Source organism: Desmodus rotundus, chromosome 4 (genome assembly GCF_022682495.2).
Source record: "Desmodus rotundus isolate HL8 chromosome 4, HLdesRot8A.1, whole genome shotgun sequence".
Taxonomy (NCBI): domain Eukaryota; kingdom Metazoa; phylum Chordata; class Mammalia; order Chiroptera; family Phyllostomidae; genus Desmodus; species Desmodus rotundus.
The window spans coordinates 28,197,636-28,211,819 of NC_071390.1; the positions used below are offsets into that span (position 1 = coordinate 28,197,636).

At 39.5% G+C, this 14,184-nt stretch overlaps 1 protein-coding gene and 1 pseudogene across 1 annotated transcript in view; one reads left to right on the forward strand and one right to left on the reverse strand.

Annotated features, from left to right (window-relative positions):
- Nucleotides 1-4,373, reverse strand: part of KIF11 (kinesin family member 11) — a 46,121-nt gene extending 41,748 nt beyond the window's left edge. Inside the window, exon 1 of the mRNA XM_024563442.3 lies at nt 4,090-4,373. Within this exon, the coding sequence (XP_024419210.2) occupies nt 4,090-4,166 (77 nt within the window). The 5' untranslated portion in view covers nt 4,167-4,373. The remainder of the gene's footprint in view (nt 1-4,089) is intronic.
- Nucleotides 201-444, forward strand: LOC112307344 (guanine nucleotide-binding protein G(I)/G(S)/G(O) subunit gamma-12 pseudogene; annotated as a pseudogene).
- Nucleotides 4,374-14,184: the final 9,811 nt, after the last annotated feature.

Here is a 14,184-nt window from a genome sequence, read left to right on the forward strand (position 1 = left end):
TCAGGGAACATCCCAGGATGGGAGCGTGAGAGGTAACTGATTGATGATTCTCTCACACATCGGTAGATAAATAAAATCTAAAAAAAAATTCAGAGACTGGGTGTTCGAAGGTGGTAGAAGAGGTACACTGGCAGATTCATTCCACCACTTAAAACTTCAAACATCAGGTCACACAATGTCTTACTGATTTCAAGTAAAAGATGTCCAGCAAATCAGCAAGCACCCACAACATAGCCCAGGGAAGAACTGTGCAGCAGTTTTGATTAGAAACCTCCAGTGAAAGAATCAAGGTTTCAACGGCACCATGGACCTCATGTCCTACTGTGAGGAGTATGCCAGGAATAATGCTTTGCTGATAAGATACCAACTTCAGAAAACCTTTTCAAGGTTAAAAAACACTTGGGTCAGTCCTGGACGGTATGGCTCAGTTGGCTGGATCAGTAAACAAAAGGTTGTAGTTTGATTTCTGGTCAGGGCACACGCCTAGGTTGCAGGTTCCATCTCTGGTCCTGGCGACTAAGTGAGGAAACCCATCAGTGCTTCTCTCTCTCCCTCTCTCCCTCTCTAATAGCAATGAAAACTAAATGTCCTCAGGTGAGGATCATTAAAAACAACAACAACAAAAACAAAAAACCCTTGCATTATATAGTGGAATAGTCTTTTTTCAACAAAGTAAATTATAAGCAGCTCCTCGAAGAGATTTACCTTCAGCTTATTTGTAACCACTGGTAATAACTAAAATGTTCTTAACTTGGAATAACGACTCCGAAGTCTTTATTTTCCAAGTTGTCCTTTCTCTAAAATATTCTTGGCTGATTTAATATAGAATCACAATTTTGTGTTCTATTTTGTAACTGGTGTCATATGTGGTTACTTTAAGGGAGGTTGGTCTGGGCCATTAAAAAAAAAACAATTATATACTTTAAAATAAATGAATAATTCAGATATGTTAATACCTAAATTGCCTACGCACCTGTTTAAATTAAAATGCCAAAAAGTAACTTAAATCCTAAAACCTCTGTATTATGTTCTTCATAGGGTTTGTGCCAACCTGTAGCAAGGGTGTCCAACCTGCAGCCCAGGGGCCGCATGTGGCTCAGGATGGCCATGAATGTGGCCCAACACAAAACTGTAAATTTACTTAAAACATTGAGATTCTTTTTGTGATTACATGTCCTAATTATTTAATGTGGCCCAGAGACGCCAGAAGGTTGGACACCCCAGATGTAGAGTACACAAGGTGGGGGGAATGTTTTGTGTATGTGTGTGTCTTTGTATCAAAGCAATTTCCTGATGAAAACAACTCAGTTTCTCAATTCCAGTTATACCTTTATCTTGAGCTATGTATCTGTAGAATAAAAACTTCTCTTCATATGCTATTGTACAAGAAAAGAACATCCTAAAGATTGTATTCAATATAATCAAGTAATGAAGTCGGGCTATAATACACTGTGAGAATTAAAAATTTAAAGCTGAAAAAAAAAAATTTAGCCCTGGCCAAGTTGGTTAGAGTGCTGTCCCCATATGCCAAGGTTGTGGGTTGGATCCCCGGTGAGGGCACACACAAGAATCAACTAATGAATGCATAAACAACAAATCAATGTTTCTCTCTCCTTCTCTTCTTCTCTCTCCCTCCGTCCATCCCTTCTTTCTTCTCTCTCTCTCAAATCAATTTTTAAAAAAATTTTAACTGAAAAAGAAAAAAAAATGTGACAGAGACCACACGTAGTCTGAAAAGCCTAAAATACTTACTATCTAGGCCCTTTACAGCAAAGATCTGACCACCCTGAGGACCTCTTCAGTTGTTTATTTACAAAAGATAGAATATATTTGCATTAGAAAGGCTATTTGAAAACAAAAACACACAAAAAAGCCAGGCTAATCTGAAAAAACATCTCTTTATACTACACAACCTAAGCACTTTTCAGCAGTGATAAAATAAAAGAGCCCTGGTTGTATGGCAAGGTGGATTTGAGCACCTGCCTGTGAACCAAAAGCTCGCCAGTTCAATTCCCAGTCAGGGAACTTGCCTGGGTTGCTGGCCAGGTCCCCAGTGGGGACGTGATTAGGGGATGTGATTAGAGGACATGACTGGGGACGAGCGATGTTTCTCTCCCTTTCTCCCTCCCTCTCCTCTCTCTAAAAATACATAAATAAAATCTTTTTTAAAAAAAGTAAAAGAAATTCCTTCTAAGCTTAAGCTTGAAATTTATGGGGATAATAAACATGAAAGTTCAGGGTAATATTTAACTCTTGGGGTCAGGGAGAAGGTTGAGAATTAGGGAGGAAACACACGGGGGCTCCAGGTGTAATGACTGTTGTGTTTCTAATCTGGGTGATGGTTGTACACATGTCTGTTCCATGGTTCTTTATAACTTTTTATGGGCCTGACATATTTTGTTACAAAAAGATAAAGAAAATAAAACCACACAGAAATGTAATACTGCCTAGGTTTATTAACTGATTAAAATAATCTAAAAATTTGCATTTGTAAAACTGTTGATTTTTTAAAACCTTCAAATAAACAACTATTATCAGAAGCCCTAGAATGCAACTGGTAATTAGCTAGACATAAGGTTACCACCTAATTTCCTCTCTGGCACCTAGTTTAAAAAGTTAGCTATTGCCTTTGATATGTACGATTAAGTCACCAAAACTGACTAAACAATAACCTAGGAAAGTTCGTTGACACATTTTAAAAATAATATTTTAATTTTAGAATACTTTTGGATTTACAGAAAATTTGCTGATGGTTGGTAGAGTTTTTAAAACAGCAGCAACAAAGAGACACACAAAACACACATTCACCAGTAAACTGGTGAAGGCTTCTAAAAAGTTGAATAAATCAATCTCTAATTAAGCAACAGTTTGAACAAGTATGTTCTTCCTGTCCTAGCTAATTTTAAAACTGGGAAGTTATTTGGAAATCAGTCAGGGGAGAGTTGAACACCTCCACCCACTGGGAAAAAGCTGTCTCCTTAGTCGTTGGGGAGACTAAGCTGCAGCACAACCAGATGGCTATATTGGCTTAAGTGGTCTCCTTGATCTTTTAAACTCACTGTATTATAAGTTAATTTTTAAAATTTACATACATTGATGTTTACTTGTTTAGTAGGGATTAACAAAATATTGCACCTAGAATAAACAGATGACTGATTACGTTTGTAGAGGTGGAGAAGATGGCAATCGCAATGTAAGTGCCAAAACATCTGGAAAGTGGGTGTGCAGTCTTATTTTCCAAACTAACAAACTGCAAGGAGCGGCACATAAAAGCAACACCTAAATCTCTGTCAAATTACTTTCAAAACAGGATGCACTTTTCACTAAAGAGCAGTCATCAAATTCTCCATCTGAATATAGCAGTTTAAACTATAACCTCTGACACAAATCTCTGAGGGCGACCAAAGTTTTGCATCCCCAAAATACACCTTCTGGGATTTTGATTTTAGGCAAGTTGCTAAAAAAACAAATGACACAGAAAGAAACTTTGACCCTGCTCAAAGGAATTCAGATTAAAAAACCTGCTCCAAGAAGGGAGCGTCACCTTAGCACCACAGTACACAACTACTATAAATGTGGCAGACAGAAATCTAGCACAGCCTGGTTTTTGAACTTCCTTCTGTGCACCATTGTTTCTGGGTGGTCTAGCAGGAATTTGCTTTATCCTGAACCTGTAAACTTCCTATTTTCTTTGAAACTCCAGACCCCTGCCCCACTTCTCCTTTGTCCAAAATGGCATATCAAACCGTAAATGCCCAATGCGTATTGGGGTCTCATATTCTTATGGCACCTCTACATGTACATCCATAATAAATTGTGGACATTCTCTCCTGCTAATCTGCCTCATATCAATTTATTAGCCCACCTAGAAGAATTTAGAAGGTGGAAGGAAAAATTACTTTTTTGCGCCCCACATATCCCGAATTTACTCCTCACAGCAATATGGTGTCATTTCATCCAATAGATCGAGGGGGACTATGAAACAAAGATTTGGTCCCCTCAGAAATTAAACAAAATTCCTCTCCGACCGCGAAGGAGGGAGCACAGCAGCAAAGCCGGGCGCTCCGAATCCCACCATCCTCGCCCTACCTGCATCTCACCACCACTTGGATGTTCTTCCCCTTCTCCTCTTTCTTCTTCGTGGAGGAATTCGGCTGGGACGCCATGACAGAACCCTCCGACAAAACAAAGCCTGGTACTGGGATGACCTCCTCCCCTGCCGTGTGCCGGCTCGGCGAGGGACACCGACGCAAGCAGCTCGGAGTCCCCGGTCCCCACCAGGGGCTCTGACTGGACGCGTCTTCCGTCCCGCGGCGGCAGGCCGGCAAATCACCAGCCTGGCCTCCACCGGACGCCCAGAAACGGAACAACGTCTCGGCGCCTCAATTTGAAAAAGAAGAGCTGTAGCCTGACCAATTGCAGCGCGAGCGCGCAAGGCACGATGGGATGCGGCGTCCTTTCCAGAGCCCCGCCCCTGGGGCGTAGCGCGCGGGAAAGTAAAAAGCTTATACGTAGGTGCTCCGCTTGTGGTCGAGTGGGAGACGCGCAGGCGTAAGCGGTGTGGTACTTCAACGCGGTATTGCTTAAATTACATAACATCTCTAAAATGTCCTCACAATGAAAATAGCAACCGTTTCAGAGGGCTTTGTGAGAAAGCTAGTGCGAGTAAAATAGCTTAGATTGTAACATATAGTTAAGTGCTCAGGAAAACCATCCATGGTTATAGTTATTATTGAAGAATTGTAAGAGGAAGCACAGAGGAGAGGGATCTGAGGGGAGTCCCTATCTCGGAGGAAGCTTCCCGTATAGTCTGGAAGAATAATTAGGAAGTGTTAAGAGATGAGGCTACAACGGGTACCAACTCGTGATGAAAGGGACACTGCATGTCATTTTTAGGACTCTGAATGTATCTTTTAACTAATGAGAAGTAGTCGCCATTGCCAAATGATTCCAAGCACGAAGCGAAGACTAGCTTTGCCCGATGGGACGATGCTTTTGCCGTGACGCAGGATCGGAGTGTGCTTCCTTAAGTACCTGGCGCAACGTCCAGTGGGCGTCTAGAGGAAATTGCGAAAATGTCCGCCAGGGTCAGCCTACAAATCCCAGCAGGCAGTGCTCTCTGGGCCCTGCCCACGCCAATGACCTCCGGCTTTCCGTAGTCGTACTAGGGGCTCGTTGGCAGTGCTGAAGTTTCTTCGACCTCTTTCGCTGTGTGTGCGAGTCCGGGAAGTACTGAATTATGGGCCTTTGCCATAGTCAGCTCTGGAAACTGCGCTTTTGGGCTACCTCTACCTCACAGCCGACTAGGTATCATTTTAGTTTCTTAACGGCCAGATGGGAGTGGAAAGCTCTCAGGTCCCTTACTCCCCCAAGAAAGCATCTACATATAAAGCTTCCATCGCTGGTCAATGGAGATTCTACAAAGTCAGATGTCTACTGACATCTCTTAGAAGGCTCACCGGCATCTCAAAAATGGAATTATCCAAAGCGAAATTCTTTATCCTCTTTACCTCTATCCTCATCTTTCTCATTTAGACAAATGACGTTAACTAGACTTTTGTCCTCCTTGTCCAGTGCAGTCCTGCTGGTTTTATCCCATCTGCTGACCACTGTAGTTCAAGTCTTCTTTATCTCTTCCCTAAACAACTGTTCTTCACTTCCTTAATGTTTTAGGTCTTCCTACTTGCTCTTTTCTTCTCTCCCCACTGCATTCACTTAGCAAAGGGAAAGATCTTTTAAAAAACAACAAAAGCGATTATGCCCTTCATCTACTCTTTAATCTTGCAGTAGCTTCTCATTGTTCTTAGAATAAAATCTAAACTCCTTATCATGTCATATAAGGCCCTCCTTTGCCTTTGCCTATATCAACATCAACTCTGGCTACTGTCCACCTAGTTTACTACCATGCTCCAGAGCTGTTAAGCTCTTTCCTGCAGACAGACCTTTGTATTTGCTGTGTCCTCTGCCTAGAACTCTCCAGTTTGCCTCTTTGCGTGGATTACCCACCTATCCTTATCCTTCAGATGTCGGCTCAAATTTGTCTTTAAAAATGTCTCTTCTAGCCCTGGCTGGTGTGGCTCAGTGGATTAAGCACAGCCTGTGAACCAAAGGGTCATTGGTTTGATTCCCCATCAGGGCACATACCTGGGTTGTGGGCCAGGTCCCTAGTAGGGGGCGCATGAGAGGCAAACACACATCAGTGTTTCTCTCCCTCTCTCCCTTCCCCTCTCTAAAAATAAATAAATAAAATCTTTAAAAAAAATTTTTAAAGGTCTTTTCTAACCACCCTGTCTAGAGCATATTTCTCCTATAATTTTGTTTCACAACTCTTTATTTTCTTCTTCATAACACTACAATCTGTAATTACACTGTGAATTGTCTATCTACCTTGTTAGAATGTAATTTTTGGGGGGTGTTGATGGGGGAGACCTGGTTCTTCTTACCAATGCATGTAAAGAATTACAGATCAGCAAATCTGGTAGCGATTTATTAGTGATCCATTTCCATGGAAGAGAACAGGCCTAGCTAAGGTGGTGGGGGAAGGGTGAAAGGTACAGGTTCAGGGCAAAGCAGGGTGGCAAAAGTAAGGGTGGCTGAAGGCTGGGGTAGCAAGCCCCCAGGTGGCCTGAGGCCAGGTGGCCAGAAAGCCAAGAGCCGGGAGATCAAGTCCTTTGTTCTGAGGACTTATATAGTTGGTGGAATGGGAGTAAAAAAGTTACATATTGATTGACTGGTAAATGTGGTGCCAGCTTTCCTAGGGGGGTTGTGACTACCCAAACTTAGGTATGTGTGGAGGTCTGTTAGCCCGAATCCTTATCTTGCTCCAGACCACATTTGTTCATCTTGTTGTAAAACAGATACATGACAAGGAGTCAGTTAATTAAAGTTGGGGCAGTTACCCAAAGGTATTTATGGGTCTTTCTGCAAGCATTAGAGACTCCCTCATCAAACAGTGACCAGAGGTAGTAGACAGTTAACCAAAGTTGTTTAATGGGCTTTTTCTTTGGGCTGGACCCTCTCTTGCATTTCAGACCTTGGGATGAAAGCACAGTTTCAAGGTCTTCTTTCCCAGATAATGGAAATGCTACATAGAATTTCAAGGACTTCCTTCCTTCCTTGCTAACATAGGGTTTCTTGTGATGTTGGAACACCTGGCAGTATTATCGGATCAGGCTCAGGACTGCTGAGTTAGTGGGTGAGACATGTCTCCCTCCTTCTCACTGCCTTGGTTTGCTATTCATTCTACCTAAGTAATAAAAGGCATTTCCTGGCAACCAGGATGCTAGACACTGGCTAGTAACAGCTGGGCAGTCTCAGAGTTCTTCCTATGCTGTCTCCTGTCTCAGGGGCACCTGATTATCGTGTTCAGTGTTGTTTTCCTGGTGTCTTGAACAGAGCCTTACACAAAGTAGTCACTAAATCAATATATGAGTACCTGAAAGAAATTACTTAACCTCTCTCAACCTTGATTTCGTTATCTGTGAAATGAGAGGTAATATATATAAATTATCTGGCACATAGTTGGGCAAAATGTGAATTTCTTCTTTTCTTTCTCATTAATAACTATTGATATATTGTGTTCTTTTCTTCTTTTCTGCCCACTCCACAAAAAAATAGTAACATGAGAGTAAAATTAAAAAATAACTATTAAACAATATTTACATGAACAGTTTAAATTAGAGTTGATGAAAGAAATTCAAGAGTCTTCATTTGGTAAGAGTTATAGCTAACATTTATCTAGGGCTGCTATGTATCAGACTTTATGAAAGGCTCTATGTGCATCATCTCATTTAATCTTCAGAACAACTGTCTGAACTATTATTTCCCACTATTTTATTAAAATACAGGCCAAGTAAGGATATTGTCTGTAGTGATACACCTAATAAATGATAGGAAAGGAACTCAGAATTCTTTCTGATTTCAAATCCCTGGCTGTTAACTGCTATTTCCTTCACCTAATTTTTTCAAGTTCTCAGTACACCTGTACCCACTTCATCATACCCTTATTGAGTGCTTACTATGGGTCAGGCAGTAAAGAGAGGCCAAATTATAGTTTCTGCCCTCAGGACTAAATTTAATGGAGATGGCCAGGGTCTTATGGACATTTGTAAAACTTTTGTTACACTGTATGCAGGTGGCTATCTCCGATATGTTATTTTATACTGCCCCATTAGAGCTCAAACTAGTTGAGCTCATCAACATTTCTCTCTTAAAAGTCTGCCCATGGTTAGAAATTATTTTTAGTAATCTAAGAACAGTAATCTGGATTCTACCAATACAACATCACTGACTGTGTATGTTTGATCTGGCGTTTCTCTTTCAAGAGTGCATTATTTCTTATACAAATTATTTTTAATTGATTTTCATTTTCCTTAAAGTAAAACAAAAACATAGTTTTAAAAGTTAGATAGTTCTAAAGGGTTTATAATGCCCCCAAATGAGGTATTTCCCTGCCTTATCCTGCCCCAGTCCCTCCAGATCTGCCCTCCAGAAACTACTTTCACCTCATTTTACCTGGGTTTTGGGTTTTTTTTTTCAGCATTTACAGATTTCCATTCTTGTAAGGGATTTGTATATACTGTTATCTTTTGATTAAACAATTTCAGACTTTTTTTTAGTGATTATGGAAGATGTGGATTTAGTTTTCAAACTTTACCATTCCCTCTGCTTTCCCTTCCCATACAATCAATAGCATAATTTTTGTTAAATCAAAAATCTGTATTTAGGTTATTATGCCTATTCATAGCTGAGCATTTCAGTCTAGTGAGATTGTTTCCTTTTTTACTTTTTGTCTACCCTGAAATTAAGAACTGCTCATTTTCATTTGATTAGCTTTCCCTGTGTTTTCCCAATTTTCCCTACAGCTTCCAGTAGCCTCTTGGTCAACTTTTCCACTGATTCAGTGACATCAGAAATCCATCGGTTTCAACTAATCTCTAATTAGACTGCTCACTCTCTAGGCCTGTATCCCAGGTGCCATTCTAGGGTTTCTCTTCATTTTCATCCCAGGAAATCCCTTTGCCTGTCTCCTGGTTGGATAGCACGTTTTCTGGATCTCATCTGCGTGTTCTTTCTTGGTTTACTTCCTTACTTAAAATAGCCAAAAAGCTAAAACAGTCCACATGTCCATCAACTGATGAATGGATTAAAAAAGTGATAGATCTAAGCAATGAAATACTATTCTACAATAAAAAGGAATGAAGTAATGATACATGCTACAACATGGATAAACCTTCAAAAGATTATGCTAACTGAAAGAAGCCAGAAGCAAAAGACCACACATATTGTATGATTCTATTTGTTTAAAACAGGGGTATCAAACTCATTTTCACTGGGGTCCACATCAGCCTTGCAGTTGCCTTCAAAGGACTGAATATAATTTCAGGACTGTACAAAGGTAACTACTTCTTCACTAGAGGGAAAGAGCTCCCTGCTGCCGCCGGGTAGAAACAAGGTGCTGGGCCGGATAAAACAAGGTGGAGGGCTGGGTTTGGCCTGTGGACCTTGTGTTTGCCACCTGTGATTTAAAATGTTCAGAATAGGGCCCTGGCTGGTGTGGCTCAGTGGATTGAGCACCGGCCAGCAAACCAAAGGGTTGCTGCTTTGATTCCCAGTCAGGGCACATGCCTGGGGTGCGGGCCCCCCGTTGGGGATGCATGATAGGCAACCACACAGTGATGTTTCTCTCCTTCTCTTTCTCCCTCCCTTTCTCTAAAAACAAATAAATAAAATCTTTAAAGTAAAATAAAATGTTCAGAATAGGAAAATCCATAGAGACAGAAGGTATATTAGTGATTGCTATGGTCTGGGGGAGAAAGGGGTTACTGCTGAAGGGTTTTCTTTCAGGGCGATTAAAATGTTCTGAAATTTAAAATGGCAAATTTTATAGCATGTGAATTATGTCTCACTAAAAATATTTAACTGTGATTTATGATATATTTTTAAAAAACACAAGTATTTTTGCAATGATTAATTTTAAATACAAAAGTGCTTCTGACCTTGGCCGGATGCTCAGTTGGTTAGAGCGTCAGTCCGATATGCCAAGGTGAGTCCGATTCCTGGTCAGGGCACACACAGGAATCAACCAGTGAATGCATAATTAAGTGCAACAACAAAGTCTCTCTCTCTCCCCCCCACCTCTAAAATTAATAAATAAAAATTTAGAGAAAACAGAAAAAAGAAAAATTTTTAAAAGTGCTTCTGGTAAAAAATTGACTCTAGTCGCAGACCTTAACACACTTCACAAAAACTAACTTGAAATGGATCACAGATGTAAATGCAAAATGCAACATTATAAAACTCCTAAAAGATAACATAGGTGAAAATCGAGGTGATTCTGGATTTGGTGATGACTTTTTAGATCCAACACCAAATACAAAATGATCCATAAAAGAAATAATTGATAAGCTAGACTTGATTAAAATTAGAATTTTCTGCTCTGTGAAAGACACTGTCAAGAGAATGAAAAGACAAGCTATCGAATCAGAGAAAATATTTACAAAAGACATATCGGATAAAGGACTATTATCCGAAATATATAAAGAACATTTAAAATTCAGCAATAAGAAAACAAATAACCCAATTAAAAATAGGTCAAGAACCTTAACAGACACCTCACCAAAAAAGATATGCAGATGGCAAGTAAGCATATGAAAAAATGCTCCACATCATATGTTATCAGGGAACTGAAAATTAAAACAAGATACCACTACACACCTGTTAAAATTTCCAAAATCTGGAACACTGACAACACCAAATTTTGACAGGGTGTGGAGCAATAGGAACGCTCATTCATTGCGGATGGAAATGCAAAATGGTACAACCACTTTGCAAGAGAGTTTAGAAGTTTCTTACAAAACTAAACATACTCTTACAATGCGCTCCAGCAATTACACTCCTTGGTATATACCTAAAGGAGTTGAAAACTTATATCCATATGAAAAAACTATGCCTAGATATTTATAGCAGGTTTAGTCATAATTGCCAAAACTTGAAAGCTATTAAGATGACCTTTCTGTGGGTGAATGGATAAATAAACTGTGGTACATCCAGAAAACTGAATATTATTCAGCACTAATAAAAAATGAGTCATCAAGCCATGAAAAGACATGGAGAAAATTTAAATATATATTACTAAATAAAAGAAGGCTACATAGTATATTATTACAACTACATGACATTCTGAAAAGGCCAAACTATAGAGACAGTAAAAAGATCAGTGGTTGCCAGGGGTGAGAGAGAAAGGAGGGGTGAATATGCAGAGCACAGAGGATTTTTGCGACAGTGAAAACACTCTGTAGAATACTATACAATGGTGGATACATGTAATTATACATTTGTACATACTCATAGAATGCACATCACAAGGAGTGAAACCTAACGTGTACTTTGGACTTTGAATAGTAGTGATGTTTTAATATAGGTTCATCGGTTATAATAAACGTACCACCTCTGTTGTGGGGTGTGATGATGGGGGAGGCTATGAAAGTGTGGGTGCAGAGAGTATACGGGATATACTCTGCACCTATCTAAAACTGCTGTTAAAAAATATTCTTTAAAACCTTCGGGAAAAAGTGCTTTTGATCATTTCATGGAACTTTATTTTTACCTTGACAACCAAAAAAAGCATTTTAATAGGCATCCTACTATCCTAGTGCAGAATTACATTGTATTGAAATATAAATTTGTGCTTCATTCTCCCTGTACTTCCTTCCAAGCAGGTAGCTAGGCATTTTGATGATTAATTGAAAGATGGCAAATGTTTACTTACTATATTAGACTTTCTATCTAAAACCCTTGGAAATTATTATTAAGCTAAAGAACTTAGCACTTATTCTACCAGCTCACCAACATTTGATTTTTATGTCATTGAAACTTACCCTGACTAATAACCATTACAGCAGATATGATTTTGCAACTGTAATCTTGGGTGGTGTAAGAAATATCACATTATTTAATTTAAATTATATTAAATGTGGCCCCAAGTTCTCCTTCCACCTGGGAACTTCAACTTTGATTGCTATTACAGATCCCCCACACCACATACTCACACTGTGGGATGTGCAAACTTCCAGAGGTTTCACGGGGAGAAAAACATGTGGGGAGAGCCTGAGATGCCTACTGTGCAACTTCACGTAGCTTTGGGAAGGCTCCTGCTTCTACATCACATTAAGGCAGAGCATCTTTATGCCAGAATTTTGAAGACAGTGTTTTTTAGATTCTGCTGCCGCTGAAATGTCTAAAGCCACTCTAATTTCTGATTATTTGTATGTGGCCTCTTTTTTCCCTCTCTGGAACTTTAAACAGTCTGCTCTTTGCCTTCAGTGTGCTGAATTTCTGTAATGATATACCTTGGCGTGCATGTATTTTCATGCACTGGGCTAAGCATTTGGTGAAACCTTTCAGTCTGGCAACTCATTTCCTTCAGTTCTGGGAAATATTTTTAATTATTCAGTGAATGCTTCTACTCATTTTTTTCTGTTCTTTCTGGATCTCTTATATGTAAATAATAGATTTCTATTACCTAGTCACTACTATTAATATTTTGATGTACTTCTTTCTTATTACTTATATTACATTTTTAACAATTGAAATCATACTTAAATATGTAGTTTTACATCCTGAAATTTTATTTAACATAACTTAAACATTCTTTGAAGTCCTAAAAATTCTTCATAAACACTTTTATTTGTATGATATTTTAAGGCTCTTGAACAACATCTATGCAATTCTTTAGTGGATAGTTGAGGAGTATTCAACTTTAGCTATGTATTTTTTAAAAAATATTTTATTGATTATGCTATTACAGTTGTCCCATTTCTCCCCCTTTATTCCCCTCCACCCTGCACACCTCTTCCCACCTACATTTCCCCGCTTTAAATCATGTTCATGAGTCGTACATATAAGTTCTTTGGTGTCTCCATTTCCTATACTATTCTTACCCTTCCCGTGTCTATTTTCTACCTACCATTTATGCTACTTATTCTCTGTATCTTTCCCCCCTCTCTACCCCTCCCACTCCCCCACTAATAACCCTCCATGTGATCTCCATTTCTGTGGTTCTGTACCTGTTCTAGTTGTTTGCTTAGTTTGTTTTTGTTTTTGTTTTAGGTTTGGTTGTTAATGGCTATGAGTTTGTTGTCACATTACTGTTCATATTTTTGATGTTCTTTTTCCTAGATAAGTCCCTTTAACATTTCATATAACAAGGGCTGGGTACTGATGAACTCCTTTAACTTGACTTTATCTGGGAAGCACTTTATCTGCCCTTCCATTCTAAATGAAACCTTTGATGGATAGAGTAATCTTGGATGGAGGTCCTTGCCTTTCATGACTTCAAATACTTCTTGCCAGTCACTTCTTGCCTGTAAGGTCTCTTTTGAGAAATCAGCTGATAGTCTTATGGGAACTCCTTTGTAGGTAACTGTCTCCTTTCCTCTTCCTGCTTTTAAGATTCTCTCCTTATCTTTAGTCTTGGGTAATGTAATAATAATGTGCCTTGGTGTGTGCTGCTTTGGGTCTAACTTCTTTGGAACTCCCTCAGCTTCCTGGACTTCTGAAAGTGTATTTCCTTCGCCAGATTGGGGAAGTTCTCCTTCATTATTTTTTCAAATAAGTTTTCAATTTCTTGCTCTCCCTTTATCCCTTCTGGCATGCCTATGATTCAGATGTTGGAATGTTTAAATTTGTCCCAGAGGTTCCTAAGCCTCTCCTCATTTTTTTTTTTTTTTTTTTTTTTTGCATTCTTGTTTCTTCATTCTGTTCAGGTTGAATGTTTATTTCTTCCTTCTGCTCCAAACCATTGATTTGAGTCCCAGTTTCCTTCCCATCACTGTTGGTTCCCTATACATTTTCTTTTATTTCACTTTCCATAGCCTTCATTTTTCCTGTATTTTGTGACCATACTCAACCATTGCTGTGAACATCCCGATTACCAGTGTTTTGAACTTTGCATCAGATAGGTTGTCTCTTTCCTCACCACCATTCTCGTTTTCTGTAGTTTTGATCTATTCTTTCATTTGGGCTATATTTCTTTGTCTTGGGGCACCTGTTACGTAGTAGCAGATGGAGCCTTAGTTGTTCCCCAGGGCGGGGCAACCACATCACTAGTTGTGCCGCTGTGTGCGGGGGAGGGGTCCGAGAGGGAGCAGTGTCACTCCGCTCTCTGCCGATTTTCAGTCACTT